The 27,011-nt window shown below is 46.4% G+C and overlaps 1 protein-coding gene across 1 annotated transcript; it reads right to left on the reverse strand.

The window, feature by feature from the left end:
* Positions 1–601: 601 nt before the first annotated feature.
* Positions 602–19,676, reverse strand: Kdelr2 (KDEL endoplasmic reticulum protein retention receptor 2). The gene is made up of 5 exons (XM_028756109.1): positions 19,494–19,676; positions 9,462–9,562; positions 5,183–5,341; positions 3,786–4,038; positions 602–1,680 (listed from the first exon to the last, which is right to left on the reverse strand). Exons 1-5 carry the CDS (start codon positions 19,582–19,584, stop codon positions 1,646–1,648), a joined length of 639 nt encoding a protein of 212 aa, XP_028611942.1. The 5' UTR covers positions 19,585–19,676; the 3' UTR covers positions 602–1,645.
* Positions 19,677–27,011: the final 7,335 nt, after the last annotated feature.

Raw genomic sequence — 27,011 nt, forward strand, 5'->3', positions numbered from 1 at the left:
GGTCCATCCAAGAAACTCAACACTGAGATGCTGGGGGAAAGACACTCGTGTAAGACAAACACACAGGACACAGAGGCAAATCAAACAGAGGCAGGAAGAGGCAAGCCTACAGGTGCACTGCCAACTCTGCTGTAGAGACCCCACGGTAAATAAAGACAACCCTCCTCCTGCTTTTCCTCCACAAACCGCCTTAACTGTGGGAAGCAAAAATACTCCATTTTTTGCAGTCAGCACATTGCAAGTACTCAACACTTGTAATTTTTATGGTGCATTATATAAAAAGTGACACTATGAAGAGAAACCCTCGTGTTCCCATAAGCAGAGGATGTTGTCCAGATTATTTTTGTGTATAAGGATGTACACATACATGTGTATGTCCTCAGAGCCCAGAAAAGGGTGTTGGAGCCCCTGGAACTGGAGTTATAGGTGATTGTGAGCCACCATGTGGGTGCTGGGAACTGAACTCAAAGGACAGCAAGTGCCTAACCACCAAGCCATCTTTCCAGCCCCGTAAGTGAATCTTAAATGTGTGCAGCCCTACAGAGCTTTTGTTGCATCTTAACACTGAACATTCAAAGCCTAACTCACACAAAAGACCATACATTGTTTAATAAAATGTTTATTTAGGATGTTAACACAATATAGGTCATGCAAGAGCCCAGTTTAAAAAAAAATACTAAAAAGAATATAAGGAATGATAACTGGTGTTGCCAATTAAAAAGATTGTCAATCATTTTATCACCAAAAGTGCTATGAAAAAAACATTTGAGTCTGACATGGTTGTAGTGATCCTTCAGATTTGTGACTGACAGTGACAGGTAGCTATTTGTGTTCCATTCTTCAGAGGAGCGGAGTCCTCTGTCCAAAACAGCCATCACCCCCAGCCCTCTCCATAGTCAGAAGGAGGAGGCCCAGAAGCTCTGGGTGTGGTGGTCTCAGCATCCTTGGGTAAGCTCACAGCTGCATGGCTCAGCGGGGGTGAAGGGTGAGCATTTGGTGAGCATCAGCTGACAGTTTCCGCTGGGAACCTTAAAGGTTTGGTAATGAAATCAGTAGGGCTTGCGAGTCACCCTCCTGGACCTGACATGTAGTGTGACATCTGGGGACGGGTTTCCAGGACAATGAGGACTCTTGGACAGAAACACCAATGGAACACAGTGTCTCAGATTTCAAACAAACACAACTCATCTTTTGGCAAAAAAATGAAATAAAATAAATATCATGGAAATTTAACAGATGTTTGAATAATCTACCAAGGAGTATAATTTATTTCATTGTAGACACAAAGAATTGACCACCTCAACAAATTTTCAAAAAATAAAAAAGGCTTGTACTTATTCTGCACAAAATCGTCACTTTTGGAAACTGCCCCAATTCATCTACGTACTGAATTTATTAACACAACATTAAGTTTCTTTGTGTAAAAAAATCTTTGTACATAGTAATAAAAAAGATAAGGCAGGATGCAGTAGACAGAAGCCTCCTGGTCTCTTCCCTCTGCATCCTTGAAGAGCCACCAGTGAGCGGCTGCCACAGAAGCAGCCTTCTCTGCTTCTCCATCCACACTGAGCATCCCGCGCCCTCGCCATGGTGAGACCCTGTCCGAGCACCCTGAAGGGCAGAGGCTGCTGATGGTCTTTGGCACTTACGCTGGCAGGCTGAGCTTCTTTCCCTTGAGTACTAGGATTTGACAGAAAAGAACAAACAAGAAGTTAGCATGTGGGCAAGCCAGTCTCCTCTCTGGTTCTTGGCGCATACGCATGCCGGAGAACAAGGAAATGACAAGAGAAAAGCCCACAGCCAGGCTAGTCGGTGACACCAGCACTCAGGTGCCAGAGCCAGGAGGATCTCTGAGTTTGAGGACAGCCTGGTTTATAGAGTAAGTTCCAGGACAACCAGGGCTACACAGAGACCCTGTCTTAAACCACCCCCACCAAAAAAAAAAAAGAAAGAAAAAAGAAAAAGAAACAAACAAACAAAAAAACCCCAAAACAAAAAGAAAACAAACAAACAACAAAGCCAAGTAAAAGCATAACTTTTGTGGTTTGAATATGCTTGGCCCAGAGAGTGGCACTATTTGAAGGTGTGATCTTGTTGGAGTAGGTGTGTCACTGTGGGTGTGGGCTTTAAGACCCTAGTCCTAGCTGTCTGGAAGTCAGTCTTCTCTTAGCGGCCTTCAGATGAAGATGCAGAACTCTCAGCAACTTTTGTACTATGTTCCCGCCTTGATGATACTGGACTGAACCTCTGACCCTGTAAGTCAGCCCCAATTAAATGTTCTTATAAGAGTTGCCTTGGTCATGGTGTCTGTTCACAGCAGTAAAACCCTAAGACAACAACAACTAAATTCATGGCTGCTCTCTTTTGCTGGTGTGTGTGTGTGTAGGGGGTGGGGGAGGACAGGAGTTGTGCGCATGTGCCTCAGCTTGTGTGTGCAAGTCAGTGCAGTCTAGGATGCTGGTCCTCGTCTTGCAGCGTGTGTGAGGCAGGCTCTCTCTCCTTGGTGCTCACTGCTGGGCACATCAGGCTAGACTCCCATTCTAGACTCACACCACTGTGCCTGGCTGTGATGAGAAGTCCCACTCAGGTCCGCACACTTGCATAGCACTCTGTCCACTGAGCCAGCGCACTAACCCTGTTCTTGCTTTTTTGTTTTTGAGACAGTCTTGCTGTGTAACCCAGGCAGGCCTCAAATTCAAGCTCCGCCTACCTCAGGCTCCTGAATCCTGTGACTACAGGTGCATGTGCCCGCCTGTCCAGTGGAAGCTCTTGCTATGGCGCTCCCTGGTACACATACAGTTATGGAAGAGTTAAAGCACAGAGGACAGTCTGTCGGCCCCAGGAGGCTGAGCGGCGACAGGACACGACTTAGACTAGCCTGTGCTACATAATGATCTCTGCCTCAAGAAACAACAAAACAAAGCAAACAACAGACCTAAGGTGTGACGTCCTGGCACAGAGCAGGCCAGTCACTAGGAACCTGTCTGTGTGGCAAGGATCCGAGGCTGGGACTGAGCGCTCAGCTCTGCAGGAGTCTACCTGCATCGGTATAAATGTGCATCTTTTTTTTCTGAGCAAGGCCCACAGATAGTTTTCATAAGCCAGCTAGAAATCTGTGCGTCCTATATTTATACAAATGTAAACTATACATCCTTATATATGAGCTAACCACTAGCTTTCCACGGCAGCAACTAGAAACCCTGAATAGCAACAAACAGAGTCTGGGAAGGACAGGTGGGAGGGACTGCAAAGCTCTGTGTGGATTCTATTTACTGACATGACGGGGCAGGCTACAGATTCCCATGCAGTTTCCCCACATACCTGTGAGTACAGACGCCTCAAACTGGTCACCGAGGCACTTACTGCAACTGAGTGATAAGATCTTTGATGGCTGTCAGAAAGTTTAGTCCTGACTGAACCTTGGGGCTTTATTTTGTTTGGAGAAATGGGCACATGCAGGGGGCACTCAAGTTAGCCTCAAAGTGGAAATGTACCTAAGAATGCCCTTGATGACCTGTCTCCACCTCCCAGGGCTGGAATCGCCATGCCTGGTTTTCTGTAGCGCTGAGGAGTAAACCCAGGGTCTGGAGCACACTAGACAAGCACTCTGCCAACTGAGACAGCAGCCCAAGCGGAGCTTTTACAGTGGAAATGCTTCCTGAGAACATTACAGCCACATGGAAGCAGAGTGCTCTTGTGGTTTAACAGAGCACCAAGAAGGGCACAGGGCAAGCAGGCCCTTGACAGAATCCGCAACTATGAAGTGCAGGCTAGAGCTGACATACCTTTTGTAATGTACAAGTAGAAGAAGTCGCAGTAGAGAATGGTCTGGACGACACCAGCCACCACAGCAATGAGATCAAAGAAACCCTCGAAGTAGAAGCGCCAGATCCAGTTGACCAGGTACAGAGCCCGGTAGAGGCCCAGGAAGAAGAGGTAGTGGGTGGTGATGGTCTCGGCTTCGCCGGTCTTGCTGATCATAAAGAGCTGTGGAAGGATGGCCACGGACTCCAGGTAGATGGAGAAGGTCCATAAGATCTGAAAAACAGAAGGCTGGCTTCAGCTGGGAGGAGCAACCAGCCACCACATAAACAGAATGGCAAACTCCATGGAAGAGGCTGGATAAGCTGGGGAAGCTGGGAACTGTCACGATCTTGTCTACCATGAATGCACATGGAAGATGTTCTTGACTGGGTTGTCCAGATCCAGAGTCCCCAACCCATTCTACTTCCTGCTGACTCTCCACCAAGTGACTGTATTTTTCACTACAGATGGCTCTGCCTTAAAACTCTTCAACTTCCTGACAATATGAAATCAATGCACACTCAACAGAGAGCATATGTAAATGTCCACCTGTGTGAGCTCGCGGGATACACTCATGCTGGGCAGCAGAGATGAGCTGCAGAGCCCAGTCACCCACAGTGCATCGCCAGCACCGCTGGGAAACAGTCTACAACCTGCCGCGCTGGTGAGCTAGCTATATTAAACTTTTTTTCAACTAACAAGTTTATCAATAAATGAACATATCCATATCAAAACCAAGGAGCATCTGCACTGTGTGTGTGTGTGTGTGTGTGTGTGTGTGTGTACATGTGCTCATGCTGGAGAATAACTTCAGGTGTCATTTCTTAGATGCTATCCACCTGTTTTTTTAAAAACAGGTCTGATTAGCCATGAGCCCTCCAGTGAGCGCCAGTGACCCACCATCTCTGCCTCCCCAACACTTGAATTAAATGCACCCCTGCACATCCATTTTCATGTGGGCTCTGGAGGTGTTCAACACTTTACTAACAGGTATCTCCTGAGCCTTCTCACCCCCACTTTCTTTTACCGAACAAGGTCTTAGTAGCACACATTGGCCTAAAACTCACTGTGTAGCTGACAGTAACCTCAAACTCTTGAGCCTTCTGCCTCTACTTCCTGAGTGTTGAGATGACAGGCATGTACCACAACACCAGGCTTAATCTGGAGAAACGTCCAGCAGTAGGCTTTCAGCAGACACCCAAGAACCTTGGTGGTTTAATTCTGATCTACCAATCTATTTACAACAGTGTATGTTGTACCCGAAGTCTGTAGAACAGCAAAACCAAAATGAAAACAAGCCAACAAGAATCCACTTCTGTCAATAGATCTTTTTTTACACAGGGAACCAGATGTGACCACTAAATAACCCTTAACCAACCTCTAGAGGAGAGAAGTCATGATTGACTAGAAATGAGAGGCCTCCTACAGGAACCACCAGAAACTCCACTCGGAAGGTGTCATGATTTCCATCATAGGTGGCCTTAAATTTCATGTAGATCAGGTACACCGTGGCATAGGAGCAGGCAACGTAGATAAGCTGGACCAAGGAGAGACACGGGGTTAGGAGCACAGTGCAGTTGTTCCTACACACTACTGTTACCACCTACAGAGTCAGCTTCACACACACACACACACACACACACACACACACACAAGCACGCACACATGCACACGCTCATTCACTTTGCACTGGTGTATACTCAGTGGAGTCACAAAGCCACCACACTTAGGACATGGGCAGTTCTATCCCGCCCGGATCCTACCCTGTTGCCTCTGTAGTTAAGCCCCTCAAGGCTCTATCTAGTTTTGCCTTTTCTAGAGAGCCACGTGAGTGAAGTGGAACAACATGTCACTACACACATTAGTAATTTTTCCTTTTAGAGCTCAAAGAGGAATTTTTATTTATGTGTGTGTGTGTGTGCACATGAACCCATGGAGGCCAGAAGAGTGCATCAGATTCCTTAAAACTGGAGTTACAACCTGTTGTAAACTATGAAATGTGGGTGCTGGGATTTGAACTCCAGGCCTCATGATTGGTCAACAAGCACTCGCATCCCCTGAGCCTAATCTCTGGCCCACTTCCTCCTTGGTGCTGAGCGCAGGCCTAACGCACAGGTGCATCACAATCTGTCTATTCACTCACCAGTTAGAGAAGTGTCCTAACTCCTCTTGGTAGGTGGTGAGGAAGGAGCTGCTATGAACATGTGTTACAGACTTTGTGTGAATCTAAGTTTCATTTTCTCACATTTTCTCTAGGAGCAGGTTGGCTGGATCACATGTTAAGCATATATCTTAAAATTATAAGAAACTTTCAAAGAAACAGGCTTCTAATCTCCTCTTGAGCTATGACACACCACCTTTAGAGGGGAAAGAATGAATGCAAAGTTCAGTGCACCTCTAGACAGCTGTTGTGTAAAGATAAGAATTGTACTCCAGGTTAAACTCTGCCTCCGTGGCTTTTACTCAAACTGCATTGCTTTGTTTACGGCCAGAAAGACGGCTCAGTGCATAAAAGTGCTTGGGGCCAAACCCAACAACCAGAGTCCAGTCTCTGGGACAGATATTCTAAAGGAGAACCAACTCCTTAGAGGTGTCCTGAACCCACACTTGATCAGTGTCCTATGTGCACTCACAGATGTACACTCAGATATAAACAAAATAAGTGAACATATACAAATTTTAAAACATTATTACTTAAACAATAAATATTTGAATTGTTGCTATGAAAGTCAGTCTGGTATTGTAACAAAGAAAAATCAAGAGTTACTGTTATTTATCTGAAGCCTACTATTTATTTATCTTTTTAGACTTTTATATTTTGTGAGTGTTTTGCCTGCATATTTATACAGCACATGCCTGTCTGGTGACCTCCAAGGGCAGAAGGGATCGATGTCCTTGGAACTGGAGTTATAGGTATCAGATCCTCTGCTAGGGCAACAAATGATGTAATCCAGTCCTCTCCTTACTACTATTTTTAAAAAGATGTTCTTTGCAGTTATTATGTGTCTGTGTCTGACTGCGGGTTAGACTACCTGCAGACCCAGAGGTATCAGATTCCCTGGAAGTAGAGTTATAGGCGACATGGTGTGGGGGCTGAGAACTGAACTGGCGTCCATTGCAAGAGCGGCATGAGAAGAGCTGGTTAAGAGTTGGTTAGTGGAGCTCTTTCAGAGAATCTGGGTTCAATTCCCAGCACCCACAACGCAGCTCACCACTGTCTATAACTTCAGTCCCACAGGATCCAATGCCCTCTTCTGACCTCAAGGGCAATAGGTACACATGTGGTATACTTACATAGACTCGGGCAAAGCACACATACACATAAAATAAATAAGTCTTAAAAAATGCTTTTTTAAAAAAAGTATGAACTTTTAACATTTTAACTGATGAGGCATCTCTCCAAAATGTGTTTTCTTTTTGATTTATATGTATATGTATGTGCAAATGTTTGTATGCCTGCAAAGGCCAGAAAAGGGAGTCAGAAGCCCTGGGGCTGGAATCAAGGCTGCTGTGGGTGCTGGGTACTGACCTCCTGTCCTCTTAAGAGCAACAAGTGCTCTGAAGTTCCAAGCCATCTCCCCAGACCCTGAGAGCTGGTCTGAGAATGTCTCTGCCTCCAAGCAGCAACTCTGTGTGCACAGCAACAGAGCCGCTCACGGACTCACAACTGAGTTCCTTCATCTTCAAAAGGTCACCCAGCCCCAAGGAAAGCCTGATATCCTGAAATTATATCAATTTATAAACTGCAGACACTACACTCAGGCCTAAGAATCAAGCAGCAAATTCCAATCATGAATACAGATGGCTGGGATAAGGACCACACTGTCTAGTTACTCCCTCCCTAGGAAACACAACTTGAGAAACTTAATAAGGAAAACATTGGGGCAAATGACTTAATGGGAAAATGAGGATAATCACCAAGCCCTCAAATGCTTTGAAAACCCACAATGACACTAAACAGTTCCCAGACCCTCGTTATACATATTTTTAAAGTCAGCACTGTATTAAAATTGTTGCTATTAACCTATGCATGTACAATAAACAAAGCACACATACTATGTGCACCCATACTGAGACATTTCTGTCCAGGCTTACTACAGCCAGGAGCTTTCCAAGGCCCTGCCTGCCTAGAGCTGGGCCTTGGTTGGAAAAGAGAAGATCCTAACTTCTCCTCTCCAGTACCTTACTCAGACAACAGCAGAAACCTAGCCATTCTGTGCAAGTATATGACATGTGTAGGGATGCCCAACAGAAGCCACAAAAAAAGCCAGATCCCCAGGAGCTGGAGCTGCAGACTGCGGTAAGCCTAATGTGGTGCTGGGAAGCCAGTCCATGTTCTCTGCAGAGTGGCATGTGCTCTGAGCTGCTGAGCCCTGTCTCCAGCTAAGGTGCTCTGAGACATCAGGCTCAGCAATCAGGCCAGGCCAGCAGGACACTGAGCCCTCGGGATCCTCCTGTCTCTATCTCTCTAGAGTAGAGACTACAAGTGGGTGCCACCATGCCCAACTTATATGGATGCTGGGGGTCGACTGAGGCCCTCAGGCATACATGAGAAGCACTTTACAGACTGAGCTGTCTCCCCAGCCCAACCTAGCCATTTTTAACGCAGCTAATTATTTCCTGATTACTAGAGTCCAGAACAGAATGATTACAGGTGACTCAAACTTGCTTTTTTTAAAAAAACAAAAACAAAAACAAAAAAACAAACGTAAATTTTAAACATTTATTTATTTGGTATATGTTTGTATATGTATGTGTGTGTGGCAACTTGGGGACAGCTTATAGGACGTGGTTTTCTACTTCCACCAAGTGAGTTCCCAGGACTGAACTCAAGGGTGGCAAGCCCTCTTACTCAGTAAGCCACCTCACTGTCCCTCAAATTTTTGTTTTGTTTGTTTTGGTTTCAGCAAAGATCATAAACCGAAATACTGCATGCCCACTTAAACCTATCTTGTCAAGATTCTTTCAAACACCAAGTGTTGGGTAGAGGGAGCCTCAAACCAAGTTCCTAGACCAATGCTATAAAGTGCTTGCAGAACGAGGCCCTGAGTCAATTCCCAGCACATAAACTAAGTACAGAAAGGAAAAAGACACAAGAGCACCAGGAGGGAGAAGATTAGGAAGATGAAGGGGATTAGCAGAAGGGGGCAAGAGTGCGATGGGGGTGACTGTGACTGAAATACATTATGTACATGTGTCAAAATGTCATAATGAATATATGCTAATAAAAACTTAAAACACACACACACAGAGTGGAGTGTGTCCAGTGTTCTCTGTAGAAAAACACAGTGTGCACACAAGCATCTGAGAAAGGCGTACTGCACACACATGAAAAAAATTCAAACCTCTATAGAAAGATAGAAGCGCACGCGCACACACATACACACACCAGCAAGATGGCTGAGTAGGCAAAAGCCCTTGCCAATTGAGCCTGACGATCTGAGTTAGGAGAAAGAATCCTCCGGCCTCCACATGGGCACCACAACACGTGCAAGCCTGTATTCACATGTACACATACTGAAACTGAAAAAACAATTAAAAAGAATAGCATACCTAGCTATCATTCTTGAGAGATTTTACATAGAAAAAAATAGCTAATATTTCCCTCAGGTGTGCACATGGTGGATAAATGCATTGGAGCTGATGTCATACCATACCTTCATAGATGTATTATACAATGAAATGAATGAAGTAAAAAGATCCAGGTAACGAGTTGTGAAGACCAGTGCAAACAGGAGCTGGCTTTTCCCAGAAATACCTGAAGAAACAAAAGGCAAGAGTTGAGAGCAGCCTGGGAAGAACTTTGGCTCCTGAGGTCACGGGGTCACCCTGGGCAGCCAGCAGACGGGAAGGCTCCAGGAACAACTGGTTAGGCCAGAGAGAAATCAGTTTTTCTTTCTTATAACTCTCCTTTTAGGCTCTCCAACCATGTCCTGCTACGGTGACGACTCGAGGAAAGGGGCTTCATTACACTCTGGCCAATACACCAAGACAGGCACCCGCAAGGCCTCAGCCCCACTAGCTCACTGCATGCTCTCCACCTCCTACCCTCTCTACCTTCCTCACCATCTGTGCCTTCACATGCCCAGCACACGGCTTGTGGGACTGCGTAAGGGTATCCTGGGTCATGGTGGAGCAGGTGCCTAGAACCCTGAGACTCTGCAAATTCTGGGTAGGATTCTGCGTGAGAACCGGCAGGAGTTTGGCGCCCCCCCAGAACCCAGGATCCTGAAAAGCAGTCACGGTCTCCATAGAATTACATAGGCCAGGCTATAGGCCTCAGGCCCTAGGGATTTACATACTAATGAAGGCCAGAGGGCAGAGCAAATTAAACGTGCCTCCCCCCCAGATCCTCCCCCAATCCTCCCCCTTTCTCCCTCCCTATATAACGTGGGACTGCCCTGAGTTCTTGGGGGTACGCCTAGATCCACTTATCATCCGCCATGACAATAAACCTTTTTGGAACCAAGGACTTCCTCGTGTTATTGGGGCCTGTCGCTACCAAGGCCTCCAGGCCGCTGGAACCATAGGATTCCTCCCGAATGTGGGACCCGCCACAGCGGTGGAAGCCCCTCCGGGGCCACACCACAGAGGCGGCCTTTTAAATTTTCCCCACAACGGCTAACACTGGAGGCTGGCTGTGCTAGCATGTGCCTGAAATCCCAACACTTAGGAAGCAGGAAGACTGAGTTCCAGGCCTGCCTAAGCTACACAGGGAGACCTTGACTCAAAATAATACAAAATAAAAACTGATACACCCTGACACCATGTTTCCACCTGCAAAGTAGGGCAGCCACAGCTCACACGGGGGAGACCAGAACACAGTGTACAGCTGACCTTTCAGACACTTACATCTGCCCACAGGGCTGTGCGAATTTCAAGATTTACAGACTGAGCAAATGTATGACAAATGGAAGGTGACTGGTATCAGAGTCTGACTATCTCGGCTGTGGTGCACACTACAGCGCTGAGTATGGACCCAGCAGAAAACTCATCATACGCTGCTCGCTTCAACCCTGTGGAACACGGAAGTGCACATTTCTCTGACACCCTCAGGTCATTTACAGCCTACAGACTACAAGCCTGGATATGAGCACTTTCTCAGTATAAGAAACAAGGTCCCTCATAAAAACACCTGACTAGAAAGGTAAAAAGTTGACCTGCGCCGGGCGGTGGTGGCGCACGCCTTTAATCCCAGCACTTGGGAGGCAGAGGGAGGTGGATTTCTGAGTTCGAGGCCAGCCTGGTCTACAGAGTGAGTTCCAGGACAGCCAGGGCTACACAGAGAAACCCTGTCTCAAAAAAAACCAAAAAAAAAAAAAAAAAAAAAAAAAGTTGACCTGCTTCCACACAAGGGCCTAGGGCAGAGGCGGGCAGCCAATGTGCTGACTGCTTTGCTTGGAAACGGGAACTTTTTTCTAGCAGAGATTAACGTGCTAGAGGAGAAACGGTGACGCAGATACTAAAGCCTGTAGCGAGAAGAGAATGGAGAAAGACTGGAGCAGCAGACAGGTCCTACAGGATGTTTGGTGGAGCCTTGAGAATTTTCCAGTTCACCTGTTATATGGTTCTTTCCAGTATTTTCAATAAGACAGGATGCAGGCAGGCAGTTTATTCCAATGGGGCTTTGGCGCCAGGGACATCCAGATCACCTTCAGCATGCCTACACTAAAGGCCAGGGTGGTAGCTCATCCCTGTCCTCTGAAACCCACCTAGACAACCATCACCTTGGCTGAGAGATGAAGACACCCTGTCTTGGTGCTGCTGATTCACCCAGCATGCATTTCATGCCAGCTGCTGCCCTGGCTTCTCCACAGACTTTATATGACACACTATGGAGCTGGTTCAGCAGATGAAGCACTTGTCATACAAGTGAGAGTATCCCCAGAACCTATATGAAGCTGGGCACAGTAGCAGGCAACTGTGATCACAGCACTTCCACTGAGATACAGGGGTGGGGTAGAGACAGGATAATCCCTGGAAGCTTATGGACCAGACAGCCTGACTTGTGCAGTGGAGAACAGTCTCAAACCAAGTGGAAGGCAAGGACACTGGAGATGGTCCTCTAGCCTCCCACACAACTCTGGTTCCTGGTCCTCTGTAAAACTCCACTAGACATGGAATCTCTTGTAGAAGCTGTAACTTGTTCATTTAGTATTTCCAATGCTGCCCACTATACTTGACACATAGCAGAGAAATCATGCTCAAAAGAAATTGGAATTCCTTTTATCTTCATGTCCTAGACAGTCTCATAGTATGCTATTCTGGATGAAACTTTCAGGGAATCTGAATCCTACTGCGTCTCTAGATACCACGCTCTGGGCTTGGCCCTAGGTCCTAAGTTACTACCAGCTGGAGGGTGAGAGTCTCCCTGAGTGAGCACTGGACAAAGGAGAAAACAGGCAGTATATACGATGGAATCCACACTGTAACTAGCATCTGGGAATCTGGGATGCTTACAGGATGCAGCAACCATTCTCTCAAGCCTGGAGCTTGACTAGCAAGTAGCAGCTTTTCTCCTTACCACTGAAAAGGTATCCTATCTTCACAGAAGGAAGTAGTCTCAAGCTAAAGATGGGGGTATGGGGGTGGGGGTGGTGGCAGGACTCTCCTGGAGGGTAGGGGTGGAATGGAATAGCTGCTACCTTATCTGTCTATTGAGGGATCTGTAGTGCTGATGGATCTGATGGATCAGTCATTTTATCTGTCTACCTGCAATCCTGAGGATCAAACCTAGAGCCTCATGTTAGGCAACTACCTTATTACTGAGCTACAATCACAGGCAATACCAAATACCAACCTGCTTGTGGACCAAAAAGTCCCAAGGCAATCCTGTCACAAGCACTCACAGGGCACACTCACGGAGCACTTCAGTGACATCCTGGTACCAAATGCATCCGACAGCTATATTCACGAGCAAAACTTGTCGAGTGAGTATCGCTTATGCTTGTCTTTCCCCACAAAGCTCAGTGGGTTTACTCCACACTTGAGCCCACAGGACTTTAAATTACAGCTAAGGTTCAAAGTTGGGTTCTGACATTCCTACTGGTTTATACAACAGACGCCTTATCCAAACAAAGGAGGCTCTAGTACCAGCAGGGACACCACCAAGCACTGTGGGTCAGGCCACCCAGCAAGGCCATACACCTAACATTCTCTCAAAGCATCTGGATATTCTAATTTAAAAAAAAAAATCTTCTTTTGGTGGGGACAAATAGTGCAGGCTGACCTTGAATCTGCTATGGAGTCAAAGCTGGTCTTGAACTTTTCATCCTCCTACCTCCACCTCTCCAAGTGTTGGGATTACAGGTGTATACTACCACACCCAGTTTGGACATTCTTTTAATGCTCCTGACCTTTCCCTGGACTCTACAACTCAACACTTAAGAATAACCGCACACTCAGGCATGGCAGAACAAGCCTGTAATCCCAGCCCATCTGAAATCATGAAGCTGAGACAGGAAGATCAGAGTTCAAAGCTAGCCAGAGCTACGTGCTGGTATCTTCTGTCTCAAAAACCCCACTAAGGCAGGGAATGAAGCTCACTTGTAGAATGTTTATCTAGCATGTCCAAGACTCTGGGTTAAATTCTCAGCAGGAAGGAGGGTGGTTTAGGAACCAGAGGGCCTAGGTTCAAGCTCAGCTGAGGTGCAGGGTAAGGCTAGTCCTATTACAACAGCACCCTATTTCTATTTTCTGCGTTTGTCACACAGAGCTAGATTACACTAACTTGTTAAGAATGCTGAAAAGACGAGAGTGCTTTATAGTACACATGTTGCCGTGAATACTGAGAAATGACAGTCTTTCTAAATACGTTTTTGCTATTTGTTCTCTTATTTAAAAAAAAAAAAAAACACCAATCATTCTTTTTTTTTTTTTCGAGACAGGGTTTCTCTGTGTAGCCCTGGCTGTCCTGGAACTCATTCTGTAGACCAGGCTGGCCTCGAACTCAGAAATCCGCCTGCCTCTGCCTCCCAAGTGCTGGGATTAAAGGCGTGCACCACCACCGCCCAGCCTCACGCCAATCGTTCTTAAAATCTTTCAAATAAGCTAAAATATACAGAAAGAGTATAATGTCTCCTTTTTAAATTTTTTTTATCAGTTTTAATTATGCATGTCTTTTTCTGTGGGTTAAGGGTACATGAGTGCAGGTGTCCTCAGAGACAAGAAGAAGGTATCAGACTCAAATCTGGGTCCTCTAGAAATGCAAAAAGTTCTCAATAACCAAAAAAAAAAAAAAAAAAAAAAAAAAGATTTGTAAAGCCAGGTGGTGGTGGCGCACGCCTTTAATCCCAGCACTTGGGAGGCAGAGGGAGGTGGATTTCTGAGTTCGAGGCCAGCCTGGTCTACAGAGTGAGTTCCAGGACAGCCAGGGCTACACAGAGAAACCCTGTCTCGAAAAACCAAAAAAAAAAAAATAATAATAAGTTCTAATAACAGCCATGTCTGTAGTCCTAGTCTCTTACAAAGCCCTCCCACCTCCAGTTTAAGTGTATGAGCTGCTTTAATGTCCCTCCTTTTAAAAGACTGTTTTATGTGTATGAATGTCTGGCCATATGTATGTGCACCACATGTGGCTGGTGCTTATGAAGGTCAGAAGTAGTCAGGGTCCCTGGAACTGGAGCTACAGATCACTGTTAGCACCATGTAGGTGCTGGGAAGTGAACCTGAGTCTCCACTCTTAACTGCTGAGCCCCCTCTCCAACACTTAATGCCCCCTCTCCATTACGTTTGCATGTGTACCCATACACATTTTTACCCTTTAAAGCAACCTCATGCTTTACAACCTGTTGTTTGAATTCATGTCTTGGAATCATCTTCCCCTGTTATGAACACGCATTTTCTTGTTCTATACTGTTTCAGTGTGGACATAACAAAAATTATGAGACCATTGAACATTTGAATTATTTATAATTTCCCACCTAGATTCATACTTATTTTTGTAGACTTTTATATTTTCTAGATTTTATTTGTGTGTCTGCCGTGTGTGTGTCTGCCGTGTGTGTGAACATGGAGAGCAGAAGAGGGCATCAGAGCCAGTGGAGCTGGAGTTGTCAGTGGTTTGAGCCTCCCAATGTGGGTGCTGAGAACTTAACTCTGATCTTCAGAACAGCAAGCAGCAAGGAAGCTTCCCCTTGAAGCCATCGCTCCAGCCTGTTTATAGTTTTTGTTACAAATTCTACACAAATATCTCTTATCTACAGACAGTGCTTTGTGCCTGGAGATGTGGCTCAGTGACAGAGTGCCCAGCACTCCATAAACTGGGCAGGACAGCATACACCTGTGATCTTGGCACTCCGAGTAGAAGCAGGAGGGTAAGAAGTTCAAGGTTATCTTTGGCTACATGACTATTCTTTTTTGTTTTGTTTTGTTTTTTTGAGACAGGGTTTCTCTGTGTAGCCCTGGCTGTCCTTGAACTCAGAAATCCGCCTGCCTCTGCCTCCCAAGTGCTGGGATTAAAGGCATGCACCACCACTGCCTGGCTTGACCATTCTTTTCTTCAGTAATCTTTAAACTTCTTGTTGGGAAGTCACAGGAGGTGTCCTTGGATCCCTCCCTTCACTTCACACTCACAGAAGTCACTGGTCCTCATAGCTTGACAGCTATGTCTGTCCTTCTGCACACATGATTTACCCTCTCACCTGACAGCCTCCCATGTGTTAGACAAGCGTTCTCCCAGTGCAGCTTCCCTTTTACTCTCCAGATTCTTCCAAAGACGGCTGTGAACTTCTAGTCCTCCCATGTCCACCTGTAGAACGCTGGAGTTGCAGCATGCATTGCCACACTCACTTTATAACATGCAGGAATGGAACCGCGGCTTCTGCCTGCCATCTGCTTCTGAGTGCTCTCAGGGCTGGGCACACAGAGGGTGGTCAAGCAGTGCATGACAACGATTAGTAAGAGATTAGCTAGCCCTCAAAAGATCAGAGAAAACAACTCCAAGAGGAATCTAGGAATGTGATGCAAAAGCTTCAAATACTGAGAAAGACAACAATAAGTGTTAATAAGGGAAGTCCTACGTTCAATCCCCAATACCATCATTAAAAAAAAGAAGAAGAAAGAAAAAAAGAAAGAAAGAAAGAAAGAAAGAAAGAAAGAAAGGAAAGTTTTCTATTTACTTCAAATATAAAAACTATTCAGTTCCATGACATACAGGGACATGTGCTCCCGTCAAGTTCGACAGATTGAAAGGTAGGTTTACAACCTACATAACGGCTAGGAGGAAAAGAGTAAATAAAGGAGGAGGCTGGAGGTCACTATCGCAGGGCTTACTAGTCACTTAAACTCAGGGCACAACACTGACAGTGACCATAGCCTATAGAGGAAGTTAGACAGACAGCACTTCACCTAAAAACACAGCTTTGGGATATGGATTTGGCATAACTGGTAGAGTATGTGCTTGACTTCAGTGAGACCCTGGGTTCAAACTCCAGCACCATAAATAAGTATTACAGCCTCTTCTTCCAAGGTACTCTAGACAAGGGAAAAGAGTGACAGACACCCTAAGAGACACCTTGACCATCAAGCTGCCTGGCAGTTCAGGAACACAAGACATTCTCATCCAAGTCTCACTCTACAGTGACAACAGACACAACCTCAGAATTTACATCCAAGCACAATCAGCTCACTGCCCAACTATACAACAGGTCCTTAGATCCTGGAGTGGAGAGGCATACCTGCACTCCTAGCTGTTGGGAGGCTGACACAGGAGGATTCCAGGTTTGAGGCAACACTGAGTACTCAAAAATATAACGTCCAGCTTCCTTATTGCTTGCTTCAGCTCCCACTTAGGGAAAAACGCCCTGTGGTTTAGGTTCAACGCTGGTGTTGAAACCCTAAAATGAGCTCCAATTTTCAAACTGAAAACCACCACCTGGAAGGACATGGCTCAGGTTCCGGATATTTGAGAAACTCTGATCAAGTTCTTCTTTCAAAAGCCTCTAAACAACTTTTAAACTTAGCATGGAAAACAGCACATCTAAAACAAGTCAGCATTTAATTCAAAGTACATGACCTTGGTGATTTTCACTTTTGAAAGGTCAGAAAATTGTATATAGCAGAACAAAGAGGATCATGAGTCCAAGGGATACCTGGGCATCACAAACTGAACTCACCCATTTACCATCTCATCTTGGCACGTCAGCTCAAATACTGTGTTTTCCTCAATGCTCTAACCTCCCATGAAAACAATGAATATTAAATAGCAGCCTGCTTCCTTTTCCTGGTTACTCAAAGTTCCCTTAAGAATCCCACTGTTGTGGAGCTGGAGAGACAGCTCAGCAGTTAAGAGCACTTGCTGCTCTTGCAAACTATCTGGGTTCAACTTTCCAGCAACAACATGGTGGTTTATAACTGCCTGTAACTTCAGTTCCAGAGGATCTGACCCCCCTCTTCTGGTCTCCAAGGGCTTTTGCACACTTATAGTAAACTCACACAGGCACACAAAAAATGAATAATTAAAAACCCCTTCTTGCCAGGCGGTGGTGGCACACGCCTTTAATCCCAGCACTTGGGAGGCAGAGGCAGGCAGATTTCTGAGTTCAAGTCCAGCCTGGTTTACAGAGTGAGTTCCAGGATAGCCAGGACTATACAGAGAAACCCTGTCTCGAAAAAAAACCCAATAAATAAATAAATAAATAAATAAATAAATAAATAAATATAAAAATAAAAAATAAAATTAAAAAAAAATTTAAAAACCCTTCTGTTTCTCAGGGCTAGAGAGAGGGTTCAGCCATTAAGAGGAGGTATTGATCTTGCAAAGGACTAAGTTCAGTTCTCAGCACATTGGGCAGCCCATAACTGCCTGTAACTCCAGATCCAGAGGAATAGGATGTCTTCTTCTGGCCTCCACAGGAACCAGCACTCACACAACTAAAAATAAAATATATCTTACTTGGCAGAAGAACATAAGAAAGAAGAAGAGACTTAGAGATTTAGAAAGACAGCTAAAGTCTAAAAACAGTGTCCAAACACTACAACAAAAGTGCCAGAACCATGGCATCAATGTGCAAACTGCTTAGGCCAAAGCCAACGTTAACTGGAAATCTCAAATTCATTACCACTTATGCCTCAAACCTGGCTTCAGTGGAACCCTGCTAACCTACCTAAGACTTGGTCCCCTCCTCCAGTCTGGGGGCCTGCCTGCATGGTTGTTTTAAGGACTGCCTGAGATGAGCCATGTAAAACACCCAGCTGACTACCTAATGCACACCTATCGCAATGCAGCAATTAACTTACTGTCTTCATGAACCACGAAATCAAGCCTCTCAGTTCACCTCCAAGTCAGTTCAACTCAGTTCACCCTGGTTTCAGCACAAGGACTTTGTAACATCCATTTTGATTGATCAAAGGTCTTTTGGGGTTGTGCTTACTTCCTGGATCTCAACTATGTTCCAGGAGAGGTAAGACCTTCAGAGAGCCAAAGGAGTGGTGTTACTTTAGATGAGGTGTTTATTAATAAATCAGATATCTATCACCCAGGTCCTTTAGGACTCCTATTTTCTGCTGTCTCTGAAAAGAAAATTAAATTTGAGTTTACAAAGTTATTTCCTTAGAAGGCATAGCATTGAGTTCAAGGACAGTATTTTAAGAATGTATTTAATTACCTAATCAACCAATTAATTAATGAGTTTCTTTGGAGGGAGGGAGTGTTTCTGGAGACAGGGCCACTAGGTAGTCCATGCTGATTTTGAATTTCTGAACCTCACTCAGGCTTCCACCTCTCAAGTGCTGGGATCACAGGCAAGCACCATCACATTCACCAGTAACTAATCTAAAACTTGTAAGATTCCTAATATTTAACGAAATGCAGAAATCCACAGCTATTATGTGAGGAAAGTTCATTCTACTGCCTCTCTGCAATACTCGGAATGAAATATGCAGAGTGCGAGGGAGGTTCAGCGCCAACTCATTGATGACGTGGAGCCAGGACACTAGAGGAGACCAGAGACCTCAGTGGTACCCAGCGCTTCCAGTTTAAGAGAACCAGTTATTAGACTGCCACACTCAAGAATGAAAAACTAGCTTGCTTCTCAGAATAGCATCAAAACTATGCGAAGCAACTCACAAGATATCCACATCTCTTTTTATGACTCGTGAGATCCTGAGTCCCTTCAATTGTAAGCACAGGCCTGACCTGACACCATCCTGCCTCCCCATCCCATCCCCTGCTCCAGTCCTTGAAGATAACAGGATGACTAGCAGGATGCCCCTCTTCCTCCAGCGAGCCCCACCTTCGCGGGTGGCCTGGCTGCCACGTCAGGCCCTGCTAGCCCGCGGTCCTATCCATCCTCCTCAAGCAAGTCTCTCATTGATTCCTGGGGACTCAGAGGCGCCCCCCAAAAAGTCCGAGGAGAGGGACACGCCTACCAGAACCCCACAGAACCCGTGCTAAACTTTTCAGATGCAGCAGGACGCGGGGGCAGTTACGCTAGCGCTCTCTGGGCCAAGACGGATCAAGTTCGTGAGCGGACCAAGCGCAGAACGGGGGGCCCAGAGCTGCGACGGACACCCCAGCCCGTGTGCACACACGGAGGGGTTTCGTTGCCCGCAGAGCAGGCCGAGGTGGGTGTGTCTGGATATTGCAAGCCCCGCACAAGCCTCCGAACGACCGAGAGCCGAATGGGTCGGTCGAATGGGCCGAACGCGCGCGCTCCTGCCCCGCGCGCCTCGCCCCGGCGGCCGCTCACCAGCACAGGAGCGCGTCTTCCAGATCTTCAGCAGTAGGATGACGATGGCCGCCAGGTGGGACAGGTCCCCAGTCAGCCGGAAGATGTTCATGGCGGTGGCGGTCGGCGCGGCACGGCGGCACCGGAGCTCGGCAGCGACTCAGGACGCGGCGACAACCCCTGAGAGAGGAAGCGGCGAAAGATGGCGGGAGCGGGCGCGACGTGGCCAGGGACGTGGCCGAACTGCCGTCGCGCGCGCGGGGCAGCCTGGGAGAGCGGGCGACCGTGAGGCCACGCCCCTGCCACGCCCCTTAAAGGCCCCGCGGCCGTGAGCAACCGGACCCTAGACCCCGCGCACCAGCAGAGGACCCAGAGTCCTCCGCAATTTCCGTCTCCAGGGTTTCCGCCCAGATGCCAGCGATTTCCTTCTATAAGTTTTTGAAATGACACTCCATTGTGAGTATTGTTTTTCCCATTCCCTACTAAGACAGTAGAGATACCTCTCTTAGAGGCATTGTGAGACTAGTAAGCAATGTTAAAATTTCTGTGAAGAACTCGAGCTTCTCTTGCGGAGGAGCGAAGTTCGATGCCCAGCACCTACGTCGGGCAGCTTACATCACCTTTAACACCAGTTCCAGGGAATTTGATGCCTCTGGCCTTTGAGGGCACCTGCACTCACATACACATACCCACACACTAACACACACATTTTTACCTTTTTTTTTTTTTTTTTTTTAGGTTTTTCCGAGACAGGGTTTCTCTGTGTAGTCCTGGCTGTCCTGGAACTCACTCTGTAGACCAGACTGGCCTCGAACTCAGAAATCCACCTGCCTCTGCCACCCAAGTGCTAGGATTAAAGGCGTGCGCCACCACTGCCCGGCCATACATTTTTAAATAATAAAAATAAATCAGAAAAACACCTGTCAAAATTTATTAATTTTTATTTAAAATTACATTAAAAATTTGTATTAGGGATGGAGAGTTGGCCCAGTGGGTAAAAGCAATTGCTGTCCTTTCAGTAGACCTGATTTTGAGTCCCAGCACCCACAACTACAGACTCACAACGGCCTGTAACTCCAGCTCTATCTGACACCTCAGACTTCTGAGGACACTTTCATGTGCACACATGCACACAAATAATAAAAATAAAAATTTTAAAGTACATCTATTTGTGGACGTGTGTGGGCGCATCCAATCAGGCACAGTTCTCTCCTTCCATCTTGGGGGTTCTTGGGATTGGGCTCAAATTGCCAGGCTTGGTAACAAGCCCCTTTAGCCGTTGAGTAACACCGTCACTTCTTTTTCTTTCCTCTCCCTCCTCTTCCTCTTCTTTCTTTTTGCTTTTATAGAGGTGTTCGCATGTGTGTGCACACATGTAGGCTGTGAGGTCAGCTATTTCTAGGACCTTCTAGATCACGTTACACCTTATATATTGAAGCAAGGTTGAGGCCAGCCTGTGCTATAGACTGAGTTCCAGGACAGCCAGGGCTATAGCGAAACCTTATCTCAGAGGGATGGGGGTGGGGTGGGAGGATAGCTAATAGACATTTGTGTGTGTGTGTGTGTGTGTGTGAGAGAGAGAGAGAGAGAGAGAGAGAGAGAGAGGGAGGGAGGAAGAGAGAGAGATTTACCATGATACACATATGAAGGGCAGAAGACAATTTGCAATTTATTCTTTTATTCTCTCCTCCCATGATGTGGGGGCCCTGGCTCATTACACTTGGCAACAAGCACCCTTACCTCTGGGCCATCTTGCTGGCCCAGTGATGACTGTTAATTATTCCTATGCCTGATGGTGCAGTCTCAGCAAAAATTGTTTCAAAAGGTACTGGACCTCTTGCTATCACTAGTTGATGTGACCTCTGGGTGACCCTGCAGTTCTTCCCACTGAGGCTTGAGGTACTCCCCTAGTAGCCTACCAAAGCAACTGCCTGTAGAGCTACGGAGGCAGCCCTGTGATTGGTGCAAATATTAGCCCACATTTGCATGTCAGGTTTGCTGTGATTGGTGGGTTTACTTAGTGAGACATTCCAGCATTCCAGGGTTGGTCTTTCGTTTTCTTTTCTTTTCTTTCTTTTCTTTCTTTTCTTTCTTTTTCTTTTTTTTTTCTTTTTTTTTTGGTTTTTCAAGACAGGGTTTCTCTGTATAGCCCTGGCTGTCCTGGAACTCACTCTGTAGACCAGGCTGTCCTTGAAGTCAGAAATCCACCTGTCTCTGCCCCCCAAGTGCTGGGACTAAAGGCGTGCACCACCACTGCCCAGCTTTCATTTTCTTTTTAAGATTTATTTTACATGAATAAATGTTTGCCTCGATGTGTCTAAGTGCACACTATGTATGCAGTGCCCACAGAGGCCAAGAAGAGGGCATTCTGCAGCAGATGCAGCCTGCAGGTTGGGCATGATTTAGCAAAGCTTTGCTTTGGCTACACTGTACCAAACTGCTGTATAGAAAAGACTGGTCACACTGTACCAAACTGCTGTATAGAAAAGACCTGGTCACACTGTACCAAACTGCTGTATAGAAAAGACCTGGTCACACTGTACCAAACTGCTGTATAGGAAAGACCTGGTCACACTGTACCAAACTGCTGTATAGGAAAGACCTGGTCACACTGTACCAAACTGCTGTATAGGAAAGACCTGGTCACACTGTACCAAACTGCTGTATAGAAAAGACCTGGTCACACTGTACCAAACTGCTGTATAGAAAAGACCTGGTCATTCACTCCTTCTCTTTCCTTTTCCTCCCTTTCCTTTGTTTTGTTTTTGAGACAGTATCTCATTGTGTGCCCTTGGCTGGCCTTGAACTTACAGAGTTCACAGAGATTCACTTGCCTCTGCCTCCTAGGCACACTGGGCTACCTCCTTTTCTTCTTTCTCCTTCTCTTCCTCTTCCCCCTCCTCTTCCTCCTCCTCCTCCTCCTCTTCCTCCTCTTCTTCCTCCTCCTCCTTTTTCTCCTTCTTTGACAAGAAAAAAATTTTGAGACAGGTTCTCATGTCACCCAGGCCAGCATCAAAGTTCATATGTCTTGAATGTTGGCTTATGTGGTCTGGGCATGGAGTTCAGGGCTTTGTAAATGCTGGTTAACACTCTACCAATCGAGCTACATTGCCGGCCCCTGGTTGTTTCTTTGAGCAACTTGGTCGCCCTTGCCTCCCTGCTACTTTGGTTTGGTGACTAGACAGTCTGAGCACCTGCAGTCTGGAGAGGCCGGAAACAGCTGTGACAAGCAGGAAGAAACCCGACGAGGAGATCTGCACTGGGTTGACACCTGGTAGCTGAACCTCGGGCATGGGCAGGTTTACGAAAGGGTAAACAGCTGCCCGGCGTAAAGGTCAAGGTAGATAAGGAGAACAGGTTCTCATGGCTTCTTATGTGGGAAACTAGTAGGCCTGGGGAGCGGACGGCAGAGAAGCCAATCTGTGTCGTGCCCAGGTGAGTGGAGGACACAGGTGGAGACATCGCCTCAGGAAAGTCTAGCTTTGAGGGAGGGGAGAGGACATCAGCCACTAGGATCTGGAACTGTTCTTAGAGACAATAGAGTGCCGGGCGGTGGTGGCGCACGCCTTTAATCTCAGCACTTGGGAGGCAGAGGCAGGCGGATTTCTGAGTTGGAGAGTTCGAGGCTAGCCTGGTCTACAGAGTGAGTTCCAGTACAGCCAGGGCTACACAGAGAAACCCTGTCTTGAAAAACCAAAAAAAAAAAAAAAATAGAGACAATAGAGAGAAGTGGCAGAATGAGCCAGGGGATGGTGACCTACAGTCAATGATGGACCAAGAGCCCTGGAGCCTGGGAAGGCAGGTGCATGGTACAAGAGAGGAATTAGCTTGTAGGGCCAGCAGGATGGCTCAGCACCTAAAGGCGATTGCCACCAAGCCTGACAGCGTGAGTTCGATCCCAAAGACCTGCACATAAAGAGGGGAGAAAACTGACTCCTGCAAGTTGCCCTACACACACACACACACACATGCGCGCGCGCATATATGCATGCATACATAAAATATTTTTAAGGGAAGAGGGGACAGTAAGTTGACTCAGAGGGTAGAGATGCTTGCTCTCATCCCTGATGACCTGAGTTCGGTTCTCTGGACCCTCATAGTGAAAGGAGAGAGCCGTGATAGGTGGGTGGTCACAGACATAAATAAATAATAAATAAATAAATAAATAAATAAATAAATAAATAAATAAATAAATGTAAATGACCTTTAAGAAACAGGAGGGGGAATCAGGGAGAAGGGGCAGGTGCATAAAAATTTGTAGAAGAGTGTATGTGTGTGTGTGTTTGTGTATGCATGTGTGTATATGTATATGTGTGTTGTGTGCCTGTGTTTATGTGTACATGTGTATGTGTGTGTATATATGTATGTGTGTATGGTGTGCTCTGTGTGTGTGTGTGTGTGTGTGTGTGTGTGTGTGTGTGTAGGGGTCCAGCCTGATAGAATCTGGTCTCTGTGAAGCATTGGCTCACCTAGAGACTTTTGCGGCTTGCTTGAGGCCAGGATTATTCATCATCTCCTTGGTAGCTACCCTCCCCTCAGACAGACAAGGCCTATCCCTTTGGGAGATCAGCTGTGCCTGCTTGTAAAGAGCAGCCCTTGCTAAGTGTTGACATTCTCTCACAGGAGAGAGGAGAGGAGAGGAGGGGAGGGGAGGGGAGGGGAGGGGAGGGGAGGGGAGGAGAGGAGAGGAGAGGAGAGGGCCATAAACCCTCACCACTGTCCAGCCACTCCTCCCAGGCCGTCCTATTCAGTTTTTCATAATTTCACAGTGGCCTTGGGAGGGGCTTTCAGGAGGGGCTAGAATATAGGCTGGGGGCGCATCTCTATGGAAGCCGTAATTCATGCTGGGTGAAGACTTTTCAGTGTGGCTGCTTCGGGGGCCCCCATACTCCTGCCAGCAACTCCTCATCTACGCAGTATAAGTAAGCTCAATAACCTCATTGGTTCCCCAGGGGAACTTGGATGGAATCATACTTTGGTTTGCCACTGGGACCTTAGAAGAAAGGGTAGACATTGTGTACCCCACACAGGAGAAAACTCTCCCAACACTAGTTAATAAAGGCACTGTGATGTGTGGGACTGTGTAAGGGTATCATGGTTCTTGGCTGGGCATGGGCCTGGAACCCTGAGCCTCCAAGGGAGAAACAGCAGGTGTTCAGCCACATCCCCAGAACCCAGAGTCCTGACATGCAGTCTAGTCTCCATAGACCTACATTGTTCAGCCACACTGACCATTACATCTCCTCCCAAAGTGCACGGGTAGAGGGAGTAACTACAGGCCTCAGGCCCTAGAGAGATTTACATACTAATGAAGGCCAGAGGACGGAGCCAATTAAACAATCTTCCCCAGACCCTCCCCCTTTCTTCCTCCCTATTTAACTCAGGCTTGCCCTGAGTTTGGGGGGGGGGAGGGGAAGGGGTACATCCAGATCCATCTACCATCCACCATGAAAATAAACCCTTTTGGAACCAAGAACTTTCTAGTGTCACTGGGACCTGCCGTCGCCAAAGCTTCCAGCCTCTGGAACCTTAGACTTTCTCCTGTTTGTGGGACCCACCACGTGGAACGTCTCCAGAACTCTGCTGCAGCCTGTTTTCCCACAGTGATGGACTTGTGTTCCCCTCAAATTCAGATGTTGAGACCCCAACTTCTACCACTACTCACTGGGTTGTGAATGTACTTAGGAACGAGACCCTTAAAGATGCCATTAAAGGCAGAAGCAGAAGCATTTCTCAAGTTAGTGACTTGCATAAGAAAGTTAGCTGAGCAAGCCAGAGGGAGCAGGCAGGTAAGGAGCCTCTCACCATGCTGTCTGCTTCACTTCCTGCCCTCCCTGTGTTCCTGGCCTAACTTCCCTCAATGATAGAGTGATCAAGATGTGTAAGCCCGATAAACCCTTTTCTTCTCAAGTTCCTTTTGACCATGATCTATCATAGTGACAGAAAGTAAGCCAGGACAGTCTTCCCCCAATAAATAAATAATAAATTAATATAATAAACATATCATCAATATTAATACATGATATTAATAATACATTAAACAAATATGATAAATAAAAATAATGTTTTGAAGATAAAGAAATTTCCATTCAAGTGGGCGAGCTTTGGATTTCCACAGACAAGTGCTTTGGATCCAGAAAGTTCCATCAATTTCTGTGAGTTTCAGACTTTTATTTGTAAAAAGGAGATCACAAAATCCACCTCAGAGGGTTGTGAAAAGAAACCGAAATGAAATCTGTAAACACATGAAGCACGCTACTTAGTAAACGTTGCCTGGTGTCACTATTGGGAAAAGCCGCACGGGGCTAAGCGGTGTCACTGTTACTGTTGAGGAGTAAGTTCATTCCTGGAGCTTACGAGCCCACAGCCACACTTCATCATTTGGGGGAACTGGGGAGGGGACACAGACTGGCTCACACACAGCCTTACACACTGGCTCTGGGGCAGAACCTTCATAAGATATAGGACATTAAAACTCAGAGATACTGACCCATGAGGTGTCTCTACCCAGCATCGTATGTGGCACCTGTCCAAAGTATTGGCAGATACGTTTATGAAGAGAGCCGTGTTAGAAACACTGAAGGTCTGTCCAGAGCCAGCCTAGGTCAAGAAATTGACATTTTATAGTAGAAGGGGAATGTGGTGGCTTTGAAACTGCTATTTCCAGATGTGTTCTTCAGTCCTGGTTGGATCCAGGGGCAAAGCAATACACATAGCCAGCTTCTCTTATCTTTTGGCCGGATACTGAGGCACCCCCTGCAGGTTCCCACCCTTTGTACATACACCACATCCAGAGAAAAGAAAACATCCTCTTTCAAACTGACTGTACTTGAGCTTGAACTGTCTCTGAGCCACCCAGCCAGATGTGAGACTTCTGTACCCGCTCAGCTCTATAGCCTGGGAGTAGGGGACAGATAATATTCTAAAGAATACAGGAACTTTTCCTGACAGAAGGGTGAGCAGATGCTAGTCAGGCACAGCTCGCTTACTGCTGCCCACTGGAGTATCTGCAAGAGAGACAACTCACGTGTGACCAGATAAGAGAGACATGCCACCCAGAAGTCACCTGGTGACATTCTGGAGCAATGCTGGGTCCGGGCTGGATTGGGACCATATAGAATTTTGTCATTGTTGACGTAAACATCTTTCAATAATTAATTAGTTTATTTATTTGTGTGCGTGCACACACGTGTGTGTATGTGTGCGTGTGTGCACTGATGTGCCATGGTGTGCACATGAAGGTCAGAGGGCAACTTTCTTCTACCACGTGGCTCCCAGGGATCAAACTTAGATCCTCAGGCTTATCAGCAAGCTCCTTTACCCACTGAGTCACATCAATGGCCCTGTTGTATTGAGATAGGGTCTCATCTGTGGCCTAGGCTAGCCAAGAATGACTTTAATACTCCTGCCTCCAACACATCCCTAAGTTCCCATCATGCAGTATGGCTATTGCAGCATCTGCCTGCCTGGCTGGGCTACCCTGTCTCACAATATAAAATAAAATAAAATAAAATAAAATAAAATAAAATAAAATAAAAT

Source organism: Grammomys surdaster, unplaced genomic scaffold, assembly GCF_004785775.1.
Source record: "Grammomys surdaster isolate TR1022 unplaced genomic scaffold, NIH_TR_1.0 126109, whole genome shotgun sequence".
Lineage (NCBI taxonomy): Eukaryota > Metazoa > Chordata > Mammalia > Rodentia > Muridae > Grammomys > Grammomys surdaster.

What these genes read in the sequence shown, in the direction of transcription:
- Kdelr2 (XM_028756109.1), bottom strand. Translation starts at nt 19,584, where the DNA reads ATGAACATCTTCCGGCTGACTGGGGACCTGTCCCACCTGGCGGCCATC. An exon ending in TGTATAATACATCTATGAAG is followed by an intron (nt 5,342 to 9,461) that starts GTATGGTATGAC and finishes TCCTTGGTCCAG; the next exon opens with CTTATCTACGTTGCCTGCTC. An exon ending in ATGACTTCTCTCCTCTAGAG is followed by an intron (nt 4,039 to 5,182) that starts GTTGGTTAAGGG and finishes TCTGTTTTTCAG; the next exon opens with ATCTTATGGACCTTCTCCAT.